This window comes from Topomyia yanbarensis, chromosome 2, assembly GCF_030247195.1.
Source record: "Topomyia yanbarensis strain Yona2022 chromosome 2, ASM3024719v1, whole genome shotgun sequence".
Taxonomy (NCBI): Eukaryota; Metazoa; Arthropoda; class Insecta; order Diptera; family Culicidae; genus Topomyia; species Topomyia yanbarensis.
The window spans coordinates 440915006-440934949 of NC_080671.1; the positions used below are offsets into that span (position 1 = coordinate 440915006).

The following is a 19944-nucleotide window of genomic DNA, read 5'->3' on the forward strand; positions in this document are numbered from 1 at the left end:
CCAACTGAACTACGGGTTTTAAAGAGCTGTAGTGTTTGAGGCGTTGCTAGCGCAATGCTGCTTTCCCGCATAACCAAAACCAAGGATCCAAAACGACGCAAAGTCGCTGTGAACTCGATCGACGCCGACTAATTATCGAAAGCGGCGGCCCCTCTCAAGCAAACATGTGATCGTTTCGTTTGTTCGGATTACTCAAACAGAATGACTATGAATTAGTATAAGTCCGACGGAGCATTAGCGTTGTAGAACAGCATGGGACTTGAAGCAATGTGGAGTAGCTACATTGGGTGTCAATAATAATGAACGAATTTGGGTTTGTGACAAGTTTATAAATGTACGCTATTGTTTAACAAACCCTCTGTTTCTTATTGAATATACAGCGAGAAACATCCGAAGCGGCCCAAAGCCTGCATGAATCTGCCAAACAGGTTGACAGGGAAGCCACACTCGTAAGCGCAAGTAAACCTGTGATCCTCTCGTTTGGCCGTTACATTCAAACATATGGGTTTTTCACCAACCGCTTACAACTGCATATGTAACAACTTCCCCCGACACCGTTTACCAAAATAAACACCCTGGTAATTAATAACTATCAATAAATATGCCCATACCAAGCGACCATTGTGCCAAATTAGTGTCTTCTTGAACATAACAATAGTTATATTATTCACAAGTTTGAAATTATGCCTGTTAACCTGAAGATAAAAAATATGTAAAATAACCTTCAGTGTGATCACTTCTTAAAATTATGCTAAATGTCCATTACACTGGCCTAAAAAAATATTATGCCAAATGCCCTTTCTTTGCGATTCTCAAAATTCTACCAAATGACTATTATACCAAATAGCCATTATCAGGGACAGCGGAACACCTTGGGTAGTAATATTCGGAGTCATTTCCACATGTAGTGACGAAAGTTCAGACATGGCGTGTGTAAGTGAAATGCCTGAATAATAATACCCTTTGTAAACGGGCTGTATGAGCGACAACTGAGAGAATATGTGTTTGTTGATTACTCATACTACAAAGGTTACACAGATAAGTACCAATTACTGTATTCTTTTCAATTTCGTTGCATTAATTTTCCGTTCGCTACGATACAACCTTCTTTTCGCTGATACTGAAGCCCCCATGATAGTGTTTTTCTTATTTATTTGACACGGCTCAATGCGTTAGCATAACTGAGCCGTGGGTCTTTTAAGATTTTTACAATATGTAATAATTAAAATTAACTTTCAACTGTCCATAGGGTCTTGTTGACGCAGCTTGCTGCTGCGTGTTGAGATCCTCTTCCTTGGTGGTGAACCATTAGGTGCGTGGTGGGCCGCGCCTTGAGGGTAATTCGGTCCGTCTTCTCTCGCGTTTTCTTTCACGTCCATGTCGTCATCGGTACTGCATTCATGATGCTCACGGTCGGATGTTCTGTTTGTTTCTTGTACTTTCGGGTCGCTGTTGTAAATCCTTCTTCATCTGTGTTTGATTCTTTATTTGTAGTGTTGGTTGTTGGTTTGGAGACATTGGGTGTAACCGTTGTTACTTCTATGTTGGTAATGGTTGTTGGTTTAGTGATACTGGGCCCGATCGTTGTTGAGCTGGTGCTTGTTACTGGCCGGTCCGCAGTCGTTGGTATACCAACCGGTTGTGGTTTAGCATACGACGTCTGTATGCCGGCTTTGTTCGTAGCAGGTAGAATTCCCTTAGCAGCCTCTGCGCAAAGTTTTCCGCGGTGTAGCGGCTGATCGCAATATTGGCACGTAGGAATCTGCCCTGGGTACGTGACTAGTGTTGGTTGAGAATGTGCAATACCTTGAGGACATCTGCCTGAGATGGTCAAATAGAAGGGAATAGATTTTGTCGGCCGTATTCTCACTACATGAACGCCATTGCGAAGTCCTAGGAAGGAATTCCTTCAAGTATCTTCCTTAACACTATATTTTGACATGAGTTGTTTGATAGTGGCGGAACTAGCACGTGGTGGTCATGTAGCTTTATTTCAATACTGTCATTACCAATATACGTTGGGATGCTGTATAAAATGCCATTACATTCGACGACGTGTTTCAAGTTGTTCTGCGAAGCTAATGATTCTGCTTGATTAATGTTTTCGAACGTAATCAATACCGCATGACGTAAATGATGGAATTGCACATTATTAACTTCTGCTATGTTGAGCGTCATGTTCACCTTCAACAATTGCTCCATTTCAAGAACCCTTTGCTTCAGTCAGTGAAAATTCTGATTTGCAAACAATTTCATTCAGCAAAAATCGAGGAGTATGAGAAAACAACTTATTTTCCATCAGCCTCATTTCGAGCCTTTCGCCGGAACTTTCAAACTTTGCTCTTAAATTTAAAATAAATCCTAATTATCATCCCATATTTTCAAGAAATTTAAATTGTATAGCAAAGAAATTTTTATCTGAATGAAAAAATGAAATTTTTGAAAATCTAGAATGTTAGGGGCATGCATTTTGTGCGAAAGACACAGTTGCTAATCTCAGGTTTCGATTTGTTCCGAACTCTCGATTGGGTAATCCTCCTCTCGTTTATTTGCAAGTGGGTAGTACTATCCATACTCTCTGACCGCCGGCCCTGATCATTATGCCAAATGTCAGTTTTGCCAAAAGAACACATACCCAGACTCCTTGTCTCGACACATCTAAATAACGATATTTTTCACAACGAGTACTCTTCGTACTGTTACGAATCTAGGGCAATTGATGATGACGTCCTTGTGTTCGCGTTGTGAACAGAAGGGTAACGTCGAGTTTCTGAACCAATGTGTCAATGATGCCTGTTCACCTAGATCAAGAGAATCGGCATGAGTATGTGCGTCCAACTACCATTTTCCACCATTCAAGCTGCAAATCGACTATCGAGGCCGATTTCTGTATTTTACGCATTGCCTTGCGTTTTTTCCGCTTGTAGCATTCTCTATCATCTAGCACCTTCTTGCTACTGCTTGGTACAACCTTATCCTACTACTTCAAGTGTATTGTTCGCAAATCCAACGATCTCTACACTCTTAATTAAAAAAATCCAGGTTATTGGATCCTAACATCCTTGAAAGTCCGCTGGTCGCGCATCTTCGTCGGTTTCACATAAGCAGCGAGTGCAGGGTCTGTCCCAAAGTAACCAACTCCTACTAGGTGCTCTGCTGAGCATAACTTTAGCTGGTTCTCTTCCGGCATTCGCGCTACATGTTCAGTCCACTTTAGTCTGCCGTGTTTCATCAGCGTCTCGATGTCAGTATGTTAGTATGCTTGATAAAGCTCATATGGCTGTACCATTCTCCATTATTTACTGTTACGCCGAATCTTGAATGCATAATTCTTCTCTCAACCACACCGAGTACTCGAAAGCCTGCTTCCTATAACGTACATGCCTCTTGACCGTACAGCGAGTATCAGCGATTTGTATAGAGCAAGAGACTCTAGCTGACTACGCAAACCATAGAAATTCTTATTCACAGTCGTAATACGCTTTTTTACCTTGCGGCTAAAGGGTGAGTTGATAATATTTGTGACAATTTTGAATGACTTTGAGTAAAATTCTCAACATTTGAGATCGGAACCCGCAGGCACGTAGCCAGAGGGGGGGGGCTAGGGGGCTAAAGCCCCTCCCGAAATTTTTCAAAAATGAATTTCAAAAACCGGCGATGTTTAACAAAATTTGTTGCTCATTTGGTTTGAACAAATCTTTGAGAAAAAGTTAAAGAAGGCTATTTCTAACCACCAAAGGCAATGGTCACGAAATTCAGTCACTTTATGCTTTTGCTCGAGCCAGTGCGACGCGAACGACAAAAATAGTAACTTTTATATTGTGTGTCTTGCCTAAAGAATAAAAGAAACTGTTACTATAATTGTTGCTGTAGTAATCTGTCGAGAAGCAAGAAGTGGTGCTCCAGCCAAATACGGTGATTATAAAATTATACTACTTTCGGAAGCGAGTTCTACCATGTCAGGCATTTAGCGCTCAACAAATTAGCCCAGATGAAACCATTCATTTCGAACAACTTAAAAAACGTGGTTGAAAGTGACAATGCTATAATTAAGATCCTCCTATATATGGACGATGAGAACATCAATGTTCCGCTACAAGATCGGATATCGCTTACTCGCAGATTAATGTCATATTTGGGAGAAATGGAATCCATTCGGAAGGATAATTATTGAGAGCGAGAATCAAGTAACAAATCAGACATTCGCAAACATAAAGGCAAAATTGACGAATTGACATAAAGTTTTGCAAAAGTTTCACAGGAAACGGATAATTTGCTGTGATTTGAAAACAGACAACTCTAACAGAAAGCCTCTTTTGAAAATTAGATGTAAGTGCGATGTGTTCTCTTCCATGTGTCGGAAGCAAGTGATGCTGAAATTATTAAGCTCACCTGTGTTTATAGTTTCTAGTTATTTTGGTGGTGATATATTTACCTAATTTTACGTAAATTAGAAGCATTCAGAATCAGTGCTAAGTAATTTTCTTTCGATTAGTGAACAAGTTCTGAGCAGTTTCGCTCAGTAGATTAAATTCTGGGTAGTTTTCATTAGTAGATTAAATCATTGAAATATATATTTTACATTGTCCAAAAACCCATGAAATCCGAAATAATACCTTCAAATGTTCAAATATAATATTTACTTAATCTAGGTAATCTTCTCAAGTTCCAACGGTTTTGCAAAATTCTGAACGTCAATGAGCTAATGATCTTATTCTTGCATTGTAGTGGAATAAGTAGTTTTTTGCACTCACTTTACATTTTGACTTTTACTATAGTTTCAGGGATCTAGGAAAATCAGTCTACGATATTTTTAATTCGTAAGTCCAATGATATGAAAGTATCTAAAAAGAATCTACTTAAATAAATAAATAGATAGTTATTCTCAGTTGCCTGATAATATTGTCGAAGATAGCGTTTAACCCATTCCCCACGAGAGTCAAATGAAAAAACATGTGTTTTTCTCAGGATTATAATTACGACATGATCAGTATCATTTAAACAGAAATTTCATAAAGTTGAGTTAACGCATACTTCGGATGAAGTCACAGAACTAGTAATAGTAGCCTGATCATGAAAATAGGAGTTGAAGTTCACTTTGTTCGGACATTCTTTGCAACGATAAACTTGGATTTCACACTGATAAATTCCTATCCATGGAGACAACCTTAACGTTGGTTTCGTTCTCCTGTTTAGCAAATGCGTGTAAAGTTTCGTTAGGCGGGTTTTTGGATATTTTTGTACTCATTCCAATTTAGCGTCTTCTACACCTTGTAAACGTGTAGTCTAGAATGCGTAGCATTTTCAACCAGCCCTAAATACTTTGATCTCTTGATGAATCTTGAGAGAAATTTCTAACTTATAAACTAATAATAATCAAATTTAATTCGTCGATGCACTATAGCTTTTCTTGTAACAGACAACATATTTTTAGGGTTTTTAGTGTCTATTGTCTTAGTTATGGAATTGTTTTCACTAAGAAAATTTCATAATTACATTCAGTTTACTGTGACTATCTCAAGTCATCAGAATTTATACATTTATGCAATAATTTTCAAGCCCCTCCCGAAACAAAATCCTGGCTACGGGCCTGGGAACCCGGTACGTTTTTCTCAGTTTTTTTTTTTTTTTCATTTCCTCATTTCCTGTTTGTCTTTTGCCTCTCCGAAGTTCACGATTCATCAAGGCCCAATAGGTTTCGATTGGACGGAGTTCAGGACTGTTTTGTAGGTTCATGTTTTTCGGTGCGAAACTCTGAAAATTAGCCGCATATAATTCCTCCCGTAGTAGCTTAAAGCCAAATCGGACCAAAAGTTTAGATCGCGATATCTTAAAAACGGCAAAATCCATTTTTGGGAGCACTCAGTTTTGTAAATCTCACCTGGTCGTCAAACGGTGAGATAGCATAGTCTTCACTAAAGGGATTGGAATGGCAAAGAGGCACCATGTTCCGTTTGTAGTTTCAATTCAGCTGTAGAAGCTTATAGCTGAGTTTGGATTCAGGACGGAACATGTCGTTTCTTTGTTTTTTTTTAAATCTCTTTAGTTCTCACAAGTCTCCTATCTCATGCCTCCACGCGAGTCTAAATCTATTGATGACATTTGGTCCTTAGACCGGCGACGACTGGGTGCTATCAGCCTTCTGCCGATAGTAGCAGAATGAGAGGGTGCGAACAAATATAATCAAGGAAACAGTACCGTAAAAATGAATATCTGATCGGAAATCAGCCGCAACAAGACTTTAATCTGACTAGTATCGATGATCGTGGGTCAATACGCACTGAAAATTCGCCGCGTCTGTTTTTATTAATTTAATTTCAAGTTCCGTTATTGCTAACCAGCCCGTGTATTAGGTTAATAATCCTTTGTATTTCTCTTCAATGATCATTTTTATCGCTTGTATACGTGTATTTTACAAATCATCCGATACGTAAAATAGGAAATACATACCTTTTATTTATAACATCTCGCGCTATCATAACTCTCTGTCTGTATAACGTGTTATCACTCGGTAGTTTTCAACCAAATAAATATATCGTAGAGAAGAAGTAGCGAATTCTGTCTAAATAGTATTACAATAGATAGTGATCCGGCCAATTACGCAGATAAGATTAGCTTTTCTAGGCAATACTCCCACGGTCGACTATGTGGAGTTCAAATTGCTTTTGTTTAGGAAACATAGGATAGCCGGCTGCCCAGAGTTTAAAAAGAACCAAAAACTAAACAAGATCTTTTCTTTTTCGAGTGATCGTGTACTCGAAAACTAGCTAAACAACTACATAACAAAATATTATTTACAGGTCGCATCGCTTGCTTGGAGCGAATCCTAGACCTTATACCCTTCCAAACCACCAACTCCGCGACACCTATGGAAGAGTCTGATGAATCGTTGTCCTTCCGTTAAGTAGGTGGAGCATCAACACTTCCTGTCTACTTTATCCTTTATCCTTCCCCGTGAACGATGGAGATGGGGGCGGCCGGCAATGATGGCTATCATGTGTTGAGGATTTAATATGGGTCGGATTGGTATGAATTCCTACTTACCACTTCCTAAGCAACTCTTATTAGATTATCAGCAATCATACATGATGAAGTCAGTGTGCAATCCGCCAAAATCATCGTCACAACGCAACGCACTCAGTTTTGTAAATCTCACCGTTTATTGTGCCTTAGTTCATGAATGGTTGACCACGTTTGTTACCAGTACATACAGCCTGCCAAACCAAGTACTTCGAGCGAGTCTCGGCAGCTTGTTTCGCTTGACATGGTCATCTACAGCTAACTTGTCATTAGCCGTAAAATATTCCTGCCACGACAACTACTTAAAATCTGCATTGATGTAGGTCTCATCATCCATCAAGAAACACCGGTATTTCGTTAGCGGCCTTGGGAAGCTAATAAGTAAGAGCTCGCCATGGTGGCTCCGTTCCTTTGCACATCTGATCTTCCCATCGCAGCTTAGAGTGCTACGCTAACAGTACATTAGACAGTGTCCTGCTTCAATCCGTTGAACATCATAAACGAGTCGGATGTCTCTCCGGTTATTTTGACCCATGCAGCGTCATACGAAACAGCTTAACCAGTTTGGTGCACGTTGCTTTGAAAATCTAGCGAAATCGTCTTAGAGCAATTGCGGCTGCTCGTTCAGTGAACCACTTGTGCGACTTTCGGGGAGTTAAGAGTCCATGCACGACAACTCCTAATAAACCAATTTTTATGATCCAAATGTCGCTGGATGCGGAATTAAATGTTCTTTTGTATTATTATTGGAACCAGGACGCGGATTTGGAAAAAATGTTGCATGTTTTTCATGAAAAAATCTCAAAAACATGGCATTTTTCATAATATTGTCCAAAAATTGCGCATTATTTTCAAAATTCCGAAAAAATGGATTTTTTTGCTATAAATCAAGGTTTTGGGGGTACAAAACATTTTTCAAACAACTCTTTGTATTGTATTTGATGAGTCGTACAACCTATAGTAGGTCTCTTGAAAAGTTCAAAAGCACTGTAGCACCGTGTAATTCATTTATTTGGTTCTTTGACGTAAGTGCCAATACCTTATTTAAGACTTTTGAGGTATCCAACGGGGAAAACTGATCGAAATGGTGAGTGAAGAGAAAGCAATTAGGCGAAAAAAATCCCCCAGATGCGAGATTCGAACCCGCAACCTTTGAAACTCTGGCTCAATGCTGTCCCTGGGATATGATTACGGCCCAGAAAGAGCATATGATCATAACACTAGCGACGGTGATCGTATCCTGGCTGCAAAGTGAGATCACAAACAACCGCAGCTACACCACCCAACACATTTCATCTATTTCATTTCTCCACTAGATACCAAGTTTTTTTTATTATGATCTGGTGTCTTAGACTAACAGCACCGGAGCGTGGGTAAAAGCGATTTGCTAACCGCCATCATAACACGACACCGCACCGGCGGTTCGTAAACAGGTTGGGAAATGGAAACTTATCGTTTCGGTTTATAGCAAGTGCGTAAATTTGATAACTTCTTCCAACTGACGGCAACGTTGCTATTCGTAGAAAGGAAGCAAAGCAAAGGAAAATGTAAAAAATTGGGTCTCGCGATGATTGAATTAAATAAAACTTATTTAAAGTTTACTGAAATTACAACAGAATTATTGAAATTAAAAGTTTATTGTTGTTTTAATGAAAATATATTTTCAAACCTTGATTCACACCAATTATTTTGTCGTTTGATGCAATGAACAGTGTTTGTTTGAATTCAATAACACATATTTATGATCATGCTGTATATTTACTGCGTGAAAGTAAAAATAAGTGCATCGAAGCAACTTGGATTGAACTGGTAGATATAGCATTATGTCAAGCTGTCATGATGTGTCCCAGGATCAGATTGATGGGTCAAATCAAAAAACTAAAAATCTGCATAGAATGTATGAGGAAACACTGCGAACAAATGGAACTGTGGAAAGTAAGATTCAAAACCTGTTTTAATCCACCTGTAGGTGCAATTATGCCTTTCTCATTTCTCCAAACTATAATTTAATCGCTGGTTCGTACAATTTAACATTATGGAAATGTCTTTAATTCTTATTACACTTGGTAAGTATATATAAGAGCACCTTTTTGCATTCATCGCGGTATCGGTTTGAATCGGAGTTTTCTATGTGATCGCACTCCACAACCCGTAACTCCGGAGCCGGAAGTCGGATGGAGATGGAATTTAATATCAGTTTCCGGGGACGCAACACCTTTCATTTGAGACTAAGTTGATCAAATCGGTGCAGCCATTTTCGAGAAACCAATATAACCGTTATTCTGAATTTGGATGCTTCCGGATCCGTCGATGGTGGCCAGTGTGGCCAAAGAGACTTTGAATGACTGTTGGTGACCTAGATCTACAAATTCAACAGTTGTGTTTACATTTTGGAAAAAATTTCACATTTTTACATTCATCGCAGAATTCGATAGAATCGGGATTTGCTGCGTGATCGTATGTATCACCCTGTAATTCAGGAACCAGAAAATTCCGAGAAACCGATGAGGACAAATCAACAAATTTTGTTTTGTAACCATTCTCTTCAACTCGTAACAAGATGTCAGTTGAAAATGAAATTCAATAGTAACCTATGGGAATATTATACCTTTCATTTGAATCTTAGTTTGTAAAAATCGGTTCAGCCATCTCCGAGAAACCGATGTGGACATTTTGTTAACAAATCCGCACATACACACATACATACATACATACATACATACACACACATACATACACACAGATATTTTGCGATCTCGGCGAACTGAGTCGAATGTTATATGAGACTTGGCCCTCCGGGCCTCGGTTAGACAGTCGGTTTTTGGAGCAATTGCATAACCTTTCTATATGAGAAAAGCAAAAGAATAACATTTAATTAGCTTAATCAGCATGAGTTCGATGTTATCTTCAAGTGATTATATTTTGAAATGTTGGTGGAATGGGTTTGAAAGTGGAGGGAATGGGGGGTTAGTAGAGTGGGAGTGGAGGATGCGTCAGAAATCCTTCATCTTATTTCGGTATACGGGGTGGATGAAGGAAATGCGGGCGTGAGGGTGGTCCAAGGGGAGGGGAGTGATGAAGGAGGGAGGTGTAAGGGCAAGACAAGGAGAGGGAGGGGCGGCGACGCAATACTCAACTGCATATTTTGCCTTCCATTTGAGACTTGGTTTGAGAAAATCGGTTCAGTCATCACCGAAGAACCGATGTGATTTTAATTGTGGAATATGCCCGGAACTCCGGACTTCCGGAATCGTCGATAGTGGACAATATATTCAAAGAATGTTTGATTGCCAATCAGTGATTTAGATCTGCGATTAGAAGTAATTTGGTGACCATTTCAATAGTTTTTAGCCTCTGAGGTATTACGATTGTACCGATTTATATGGGAAATTTCAGTGTATCCTTACTAACACCCCTGTAACTCCGGAAGCAAGAGTCAGAACCGAATGAAATTCAGCAGCAGTCAATGGTATTACTGTATCTTTCATTTGAAATCAAGTTTGTAAAAATCGGTAGAGAATTCGTTTGGGGAATGGGTGTGATATTAGCTTAGGAACTTGGCGGGTTCCCCGGGGACGTTATGAACCGTCATAGGTGGCCAATGTGGTCAAAGCTGCTTTGATTGATCATTAGTGATCCAGACCCGCAAAATAGAGTAATGTTACATCTATTTTAGTATGTTTTACATCATTTGAACATCATGGTGGTACCAGTTTATATGGGAATTTGCTGTGTGACCGTACTCTTCAACCCGTAACTCCGGAACCGGAAGTCGGATCAACTAAAAATTCAATAGCAGCTTATGGGAGCGTTATACCTTTCAGATGAAACTAAGTTTACGAAAATCGGTTCAGCCATCTCTGAGAAAATTGTGTGAGTTTAAATGACACACACACACATACACACACATACACACACACATACATACACACACACAGACATTTGCCGATCTCGACGAACTGAATCGAATGGTGTATGACACTCGGCCCTCCGGGCCTCGGTTAAAAAGTCGATTTTTACAGTGATTGCATAGCCTTTCTTTATATGAGAAAGGCAAAAAGAAAGGCAATGCGTGAATTTTTCTTGTGCAAAAGTCTTTAATTCAGGTCCAATAGTAAGTGGAAGATAACGACCATAATGGTTTGCCACACACTCTGCAGCGCTTGGTTCAGAAAAGAATACCTAAAAAGAACTTGGACGGACACAGATCACACCTGTTACATCATCACCATCTAGTTTCAGGCGGTGGTTCATCATATTTTCGGGGGATAATATGATGTTGTGGTGTATAGTGAAATGTATGAACGTGAATGCACTACCATAATAATGTGTTGACTAAAGGCATTTTTTTCATTGTACCAAAACAGTAGTTTAACAATAATTTATACTACAGTCTAATATGACATTACAATACAAAATCAATAAATTTTAACCTTTCTCCATAAAATTTCAAAATTCACTAATTTTGTGAAAAAGGAGATGGCGGGGTTGGACGGTAGTACATTATAAAAATTGATATTTTAATACATTCAAACATTTCTTATATTGCTCATAGAAACAGTAACACGAAATGTTAATTAACTAATTTATTGTTGGACAATAAAGTTGATTGTTGCAAGAAATTTTATTACAAATTTACTAGAAGAATTCCACGTCGAACAATGTAGAAATATTCTATGATTCAAGGATAATTACTTTTGTTAATTCGTTTCAATAGTTTTTGACTTACTCCGAGAATTTTATCCAAACTGTTGATACATGGATGTGGATTTGACGACCAATTTGGTAAGCAGCAAACGTCACGCTCAAAAATGTTCGAACGTTCGACTGTTTAATCTTCCTATGAATATGACCTGTGTCAGGCCATGATAAACGCCGGAGGATCCTTTGGCTCGGTCTATGCACAGACAAACAGACCTAACAGACTGATTTGAGAAGTACATCGACCATATTCAAAGGAGCACATCTGAACATTACATTACCTACTGTCGCTTCAGCTCATCGCATCGCAAAAAGCGATGCATTTAACAGGCGAAGCTCTAGTAGAATTTCAAATTGTTTGCGTTAAAAGTGTTTACCATATTAAACTCTGGTTAGGAATTTTGCACTACCCCGCAGGACCATTGTTTGAAAGCAAGATTCCGTGTTGTAATTTGCCATACTGATAAATTGGAACCAAATTTATAATTTTAAACAGTAAGTGATAATTTGATTCCATCTTTGGAATTACCGTAGCGATGACAAAATGTTGGATTAAATTGATACACTGTATCAATTTGCCACAAATTCGTGTGTATCAATTTGCCCCAGGGTACGCACTTAATGTTTATTTCTTGAAGTAGATGTAGTTGTAGTTAGTAGTATTTCATTTCCAGTGATACAACCGATTCTAATTGGAAATGGTTGTGTTATTGGCGCCGGAATACTACAAGTTAAGCTCAGCCGGAATGTTGGCTGGTTCTAATTTGCATTCCGGCTTTAGTGACACATTTTAGTTATAATCGGTTTTATCAATGGAGCCGGAATATGGACTAAAACCAGCCAGAATTCCGGCTCATTTCCGATTGAACTTTACTGGGTGTACGAAAAGTCCGTATACCGATTACTAGAAGTCTGTTGGCCGATAGTAGCGCCGGCTAGCGGCTAGTTGTTGCTTGCTGATGTCCAGAGAAACTATTGTTGGCTTAGCGCAGTTCATAGCTGTCACGAAAGAGATGGCAATACTCCTTTTGTTCACGAGCACTAGATGTGTTTGGTGAATATTGGTTTGGAACTCCCCCTCAACGTGAATTTTGATAGTTGTATTTTAAGCACAAAGCTCGGATCTATATTAGGAACGTGCCATTTGAGCCAACCACTACTGATTCCTGATTCTAGTTCTAAGTTAGACGAGATGTGATGACTATATCAACGTAATCAACCTCATGTATCAACCTCGGAAAACAACGCAGTTTATTTCAGCAAGTTAATATCATTATTGAAGCCACGCATAAAATGCTACCACTTCATTATTTTTGTTTTACTGTATACTATTCTGCCCAAGTTGTACAGTAATGTTTCCATTTCGAGTGGGTACAGTCCAGCGTACCAAGTATTCCTGAATAAGCCCACTACTCTGCGATTCAAAATCGCCTTTGAAAATTCTTAAAACGCAGATATATTTACCCAACTATACTCTGCAATATTACCACAGATGACGCACATTTGGGCTAAAAATTTATGTAAAAATCTGTCTAAACATCTATTATCTGGGGTATAGCAGGATTCTCACATAGATTAAGGCGCAAATTTTCTCTCATGCGAATATATTTTACTGTAGTGTCCGAAGGACGTATGTCAGATGGCTTTCACATAATTTAGTAAAACCCAGATTTCTCTGGCTTTTTATTATAGTATTGTCTCCTCTTCAAAGGCTTCGAAATACAAAAAACGAAAGTCTTCGAAACCAATCGTTCGTGAAAACTGGTTCCGCAAAACAATCGTTGAATGGTCGAAAAGCTTCATTCACCGCAAGTCTGTTCGTAATATCTAGGATGAGATCTTCTTCATTGCACTCCTGATTCGGAACCGTCGTAGTATGTGCTTTAGACAATAACTGCCGGGCAATCATTAGTTCATAGAATTCTATGAATTCTCATAATTATTATTACATAGAAAATTTTAACATATTTGAACAAAAAATGTCTTATTGAATTCAATTATACAATGTTTATTGCTTCAATCGGCAAAATTAATGGTACGAACATTTTTTGCTTTCAAACAATAATTAACTTTTAATCTCAATAAACATTTCCAGTTCGAATAATGTTGCAATCATTTCAATAATATAATTTTTGGAAAAGAGAACGATATTTGTTACTGAAATGATTTGATTGAATTCAATAAATAAATGTATTTTCTTTCTAGCTATATTTTTTCACTGAATTAAATCCATATAATTAATTTAAAAAAAAATACTTTATTGCATGATTGCAAAAAAAATGTAACGTAACTATAATAACAACTACCGGTGTGAAAACAGATTATTATTTTGGCAACCTATTTACCAACGACCGGTGCGAAAACGGGTGTCTAAATATATTATTATCGTTTAGCGTAATCAAAATACACACGCATTTGCTTACGCACCGGTGCTGATAGTCTAAGTTAGTTTATTACCCATCGTTCTTCGGTGGGTGACAGAGCTGATGAAGACTGTTGATTTCTGGTCCCTTGCCCGGTTTGTTAGTTCCAATTAAACTAATAATTCATTTATTTAGTTTTTTTGACGTAAGTGCCAATATCTTATTGAAGACTTTTTTTGTGGTACGGGCTAAAACTGATCGAAATGGTGAGTGTTTCAGTTTTCTTCGTGGATACCACAAAAAAAGTATCAGTGGGTCATGTAAAACCTATCAATTTGAGAGGCATCGAATTTAATTGATATACTTAAGTTGCCCAAATTTCCTACTTTATGTAGAAAACTACCCAACATTTGCACGATCTGGCAGAGAAGAGGTTCTGCTCTGACGGTATTACGCATGAGTGGGCAAACCGGTTCGTACCCAAATAGCTCGAACAGTTTTTATCTGATCATAAGTAAATCGTCTTTGATCATCTAAACGTCTAGATTTCACCCTGTTGCTGTTCTACTGCGAAATAATTCAATTTTGAATAAGTGGTAGTACAAAATTGGATTTAATTGTGTGGACTTTGCTAGAATGTACTTTCCCACTCTTTTGATCAAACCTTTGATGCGTGTAGATCCTTTTAGGATTTTCGGTGAATCGAAAATTGAGTCACTTCCCACAACATCAGGTGTGAATACTGGCAGTGAATACTGCGAGAAGCGTGTTCCTTCTAGTTCTTTAAAAATGGGAAAAAAAGAATTGATAAAAATTAAAGAAATGAAGCATAATCGCAGTGGTTCAACTATGCTTCTGCTCATTGAGTTTTCTAGTCTCAATACTTATCGAGTGCAAGCAAGGTTGGAGAAAGGTGACTATCCCAAGCCTTACCACTTCCCAAATCCTTCCCATCAGGGAAATTATGAAAAGGCAAATCATGGCAAGGCACAAATCTCCGATCAACATGAGGAACGTGCCATTTGAGCCAGTCGCTACTGATTCCTGAACTGTTGAGATTTTATTGTATAAGTAGAAGGATTGTTTTCTGTTAATTACATGACTTTAGGGATTATCATTACAAATCAAACAGAAGATGTACGAGCCGTATATATCAAGGTAACAAGTTTTGAAGAATGTGTCTGGGAGACCTAAAAAACCCCAAAACAAATATGTCAATAGTTTCCTTTATTTTATTCTAAATTGGAACTGATTACGGAAGAACTGTGTGAGATTCGAAATAAACTGATAGGCTTGAAAAGGTCACCATTCATAATCTATCAGGAAACATAAATGATCTATGGCAATACTTCAAGGTATATTGCCTGGAACTGATTCTGAAAAAAAAACCTGTTCATTTTTGGTAGAGCACTACACCGGTGTTATCGGTGCTACACTCATTCAAACTTGGGTGTAATCAGTCTTTTTTGCACTACATCAGTGCAGCACTAAGAAAAAACGAAAACGCTATAAGTGAACTCCAAAACTACTTACTTATTGTACTATTTGCTGAATTTCAACAACAAAACCATAAAATAAAAAAGTTCAACCGCAAAATATGGCAACAAACCACTCACTCTGCGAACGTTGATCGTGCTTCTCCAGTTCCTCCGTTTCACATTGTGCCTCTTTGGCCAGCTTCCGCAACCGGCCACTGTCATTTTCCGCCAGCTTCAGCATGTTGTGCTCCGTATCGATTTGGCTCTTGTCCGCACCCATCAGATTCTGATTCTGTTCGAACTCCACTTTGGCATTTTTCAGGTGCACCTGCAGGTTGGCCAGCCGCCGATCGCTGTCCTGCACCCGCCCGGTACAGTTTGTCTTTCGATCACCCAGCTGGTTGACATATTCCAGCAGTTTTTTGTTGGCCTCGTTGGCAATCGGAATGAAACTCCGGTCGGTACCCCAGCCCATCTCCTCCATAACACGGATTACGTACGGTTGGGTCATTTTTACGCACTCGAACTTTGCTCTGATGAACCCGAAGGGTACCGGTATAGGAAGTTAACAATTTTTCAGCTGCAGAAGCGATAGTTTTTCCAAACAAACAAATTTTCCGACTTGTCACGTAAAACGCTGCGGTTGCTACGCAATAGTCGCGGTGGCTTTGGTAGCAATGCGACGCAAGCGTGTCGGCAATCGCTAGCGCATGTGGCTGCAACCACGTGTTGCATATCTTTTCATATATGTATAACTTCAATAATTTCACCAGTGAATGTGTGGAAAACATCAGATGATGAATGGCAACTGGAGCAAAAATTCTGATTGATCCTTATGTGGATCTTCGCTATGCGAGGGAAAACAAAACGTCATGAACACGATTCTATTTTTACTTGGCGCGTCTACCATGTTTTTTAACCAAGAATGTGAGAGAACTGCGCAAACGATTCACGTGGACCCCAAAAATCGAACGCGCTCGGCGCATCCTTGCTCGGTTGAGAGAGAAAAGCGAGAGGAAAATTCACCAATCGTTATATGTAAGTCGAACGGAAAAGATGTGAAAATTTTCGGTCAATTGAAATGTGGAGGACAATTGTAGTGTGAATTTGACCAATTTCGGGAATATTCCGCGATCAAGAAACGCAAATCAAAATGTGCACCAAAAGCCTGTCATGTCCGTTGTGTTGTCAGACGAACTTTCCTAACATCGATGCTTTACGTATTAGTCTGCTGAAAGCAACCTCGAGGCCATTAAAATGTCCGATCTGTGCAGACCAGTTGCTAGGGCTGGACAAATTGACGATTCATCTTTTCGGTCACTCGATTCTCGGGCAGGAAGAAAATCGTACCGCAGCAGTGGAAAGAAAAAAATCTACAATTACGAACTCATTGAAAAGTGTTAGAAAACCCAAGAGGGAACCTACCGCAGCAGCAGCAGGTGTCAGCAAGAATCCTTACCCTCAAGAGGTGCAACTGAGTAACATTGCTAAGTGCGACATTTGCGGAGATGAATTTCAAGATCAGAGTTTTCTGAAATTGCACACTTCGGTGTTTCACGAGTTCCCCAGTACGCCAAGCGGAAGTCCAACGATTTTACAGGAACCCAGTGTGAAGGTAGATGAACCAAACGATTTTTTTCCGTGCAACATGTGTCCCAAGGTTTTCCGGATGAAAGGATCACTTAAAATCCATATGCGAGTTGTACACCTAGGATGCCCGAAGAAGAGTTCAACGGATAGTAGCTGTAGTAGTGATAGCGCTACTATGACGGTCACAAGCACTACTACAGCGCCTGTTTACCAGTGTTATGACTCAATGCAATGCAATACTGAAAGTAATGTTCAAACAATCTCACCGCATCCCCCACCTCTAGTGCCTCAGCACCAACCGACTCTCACGATCGCAACTCCCAACGGACAATCGCAGATAATCAAAATTATAGATCCCCTACATCTAACCGAATTCATATACGTTGCGAACCAACAGCAACAAGTTATGGAACGTGCTATTACAAATGCCAGTCCACCGAGCGTACCATCGCCAGGTGGCAGTTCGGATGTTCCTTCTCCTTCACAACCTTCACCCCAGTCGCTAGGGACGGGATCGGATGGCAACAAGCAATGGGAATGCGATGTCTGCCTGAAAAGCTTCACGACCAAGTACTTCCTCAAAAAGCACAAGCGGCTACATACAGGTTAGTTAACAATACTTGTCCAACCTAACTCAACATGTAGTCTTTTCAGGAGAAATGCCGTATTCTTGTCAAATTTGTGGCAAATCGTTTACCTTCCAACAATCGTATCACAAACATCTGCTGTACCATAGCGACGAGAAACCGCACATTTGTACGATCTGTGGTCGGGCATTCAAAGAACTATCTACACTACATAATCACGAGCGGATTCACAGCGGAGAAAAACCGTTCTCTTGCGAAACTTGCGGTAACTTCACAGATATATGTCTTTACAATTATCCCACACTAATCTGTCCTGCTTTACCCTAGGCAAGTGCTTTCGACAGCGCGTTTCCTATCTGGTCCATAGACGAATCCACACTAACACACAACCATACAAGTGCACGGCATGTGACAAGAGTTTCCGCTACAAGGTCTCCCAGCGAACGCACAAATGTCCGGCACAACCGCCCGGCACTGTGGTTCGACAAACGGGTGATCTGCTGCAGAAACTTTTACAATCCTCGGCGATTCTTCCAAACTTGCACGATCCAGCGAACGCGATGAGCGACTCGGATCAACCACCATCGATCGAAAGTAACGATCATTCGCAGGAGATCAAGTCTGAAGATTTCATCAACCGTACCTTGGATGAACTGCTGAAGGAATCGTACGACAAGATGGGAATCGGGAATCAATCAACCAGCTATGAGCAGAATCAGGCGCTTTTCGATTCAATGGATCAGCAGCAACACGAACAACAGGTACAGATGCAGTCGAGTAGCCCCAGCGAGAGTAATATTGTACCGCGTATTGAAAGCCTGTGCTTACTCTCTCCTAATCCACAGGACGTAGTCGATTACGATGGGGAGACCTTGGAGGCAATCGATTCCATTAAGCTGGATTTGTTGTATAATTAAGCAAGGGCATGTTGAAAAGTTCAGGACAATTTTGGTCAGTTTAAAAAAGGGCCCAGCGGACCTCGTTGGAGTGGTCTAGATTTCTTTTGTTTTTGTTTAAAGCGGAATAGCTAAGGCAACGGTTCGATAACTATACAAATCCTTTATTCATAACAAGAACAGCATTTTATAACAATGGTACGTGCTATTGTTTCAACGAAGCGACATTTTTATCAACATTTTATATCGGTTAACCCAGTTTGCTCTACTGAAGGATGTAGTCTTAACATTGGCAAGGCAATCAAATATATGTTAACGAATTTTACTAATATGGAGTTTTATTTTAAATTACCTTAAACTTTTGTTCATGTTTTTCTCCATAACTGCATCCTGTGAATCTAGTGCAGACAACGGCAACGTGCTCCGGTATTGCCATGGCGTTTCCACACTCTGGACAGTGCGTTGCTTCCGTTGCGTCTTCAGCGTTACAACCCAGGCACAACTTTCATACCTTAGGTATCGATAAGGATACACCTGCCTGGCTCTAAGATAGTTTGCGGAAAGAACAACCATTCATTCTGGTGCATGTTCCGGTTACTCCTGAAATGTCATATTATAGATTTGCCCTGCACTTTGTGAGAATCCCGCTGAAGTTTGTTATGATATCCTACTCAGGATTTAGGTAAAGTCTTGCCAAAAAATCCAAAAAAATTAGACTTACTCAGAGCTTCCATATAATTCGGATTTTGGTTGAATCCTACTATGTTGACGTTAACCTGCTCCATCGTTCGCAGGAGTAGAGCAAAACAAACTTGTTGATAAAACCCACCGATGAATTATATTACAAATGTTTTGTGGATTGCCTAATCGCCCAGTAAAGTTCGATGGGCCGAAGTTTCGAACAATTTGGTGGATTGATATCTTTCTCAACGAAATCTATACCCCTTTACGTGAGCCTATTGAGTTGTTTTGGCGCAGTATTCCGACAATAAATCCGTCAAAACCGTGATAGGTGAAATGTTTCTCTTATAAAGGCTGCAACCTCTTCTGTAGACACTCAGATCGATAGATTTTCGCATTAATCGTTTCGGTAGTATAAAAATAGTAGACTTCGAACCGCAGAAACATATTACTTGACATACCAGCACTTTTCGACCGAATTCCTCCACTTGAACCGATTTGTCCACGTCGCATACATCATGCCCTACGACGGTAGTACAGTCGTAATTAGCTAGTGGGGCCACATCCTCGGTCCAACTAACGATTTTGATTCACTTACTGACCTAAACTGACAGACGTCAAAAACTCT

General features: G+C 39.6%; 2 protein-coding genes across 3 annotated transcripts in view; one reads left to right on the forward strand and one right to left on the reverse strand.

The window, feature by feature from the left end:
* The window catches only part of LOC131685597 (coiled-coil domain-containing protein 39), a 33721-nt gene extending 17587 nt beyond the window's left edge, over nucleotides 1–16134 (reverse strand). The window contains exon 1 of the mRNA XM_058969448.1: nucleotides 15701–16134. Coding sequence (XP_058825431.1) covers nucleotides 15701–16073 — 373 coding nt within the window. The 5' untranslated portion in view covers nucleotides 16074–16134. The remainder of the gene's footprint in view (nucleotides 1–15700) is intronic.
* Nucleotides 16135–16555: 421 nt separating this feature from the next.
* Nucleotides 16556–18929, forward strand: LOC131685599 (zinc finger protein ZFP2). 2 transcript variants are annotated; one of them, XM_058969451.1, is made up of 4 exons: nucleotides 16556–17757; nucleotides 17807–18004; nucleotides 18067–18500; nucleotides 18585–18929. In XM_058969451.1, the coding sequence occupies exons 1-4, from the start codon at nucleotides 16716–16718 to the stop codon at nucleotides 18654–18656; spliced, it is 1746 nt and encodes a 581-aa protein (XP_058825434.1). In that variant the 5' UTR covers nucleotides 16556–16715; the 3' UTR covers nucleotides 18657–18929. The 2 variants fall into 2 exon arrangements, with proteins under 2 accessions (XP_058825434.1, XP_058825433.1); XM_058969450.1 differs by having other exon boundaries at nucleotides 16557–17757; nucleotides 18067–18929.
* Nucleotides 18930–19944: the final 1015 nt, after the last annotated feature.

Excerpts from the sequence above, each read along its gene's own strand:
- LOC131685599 (XM_058969450.1), top strand. The coding sequence starts at position 16,716 with ATGTGCACCAAAAGCCTGTCATGTCCGTTGTGTTGTCAGACGAACTTT. Across the intron at positions 17,758-17,806 it reads GCACAAGCGGCTACATACAG|GAGAAATGCCGTATTCTTGT; the intron begins GTTAGTTAACAA and ends TAGTCTTTTCAG. Across the intron at positions 18,005-18,066 it reads GTTCTCTTGCGAAACTTGCG|GCAAGTGCTTTCGACAGCGC; the intron begins GTAACTTCACAG and ends GCTTTACCCTAG.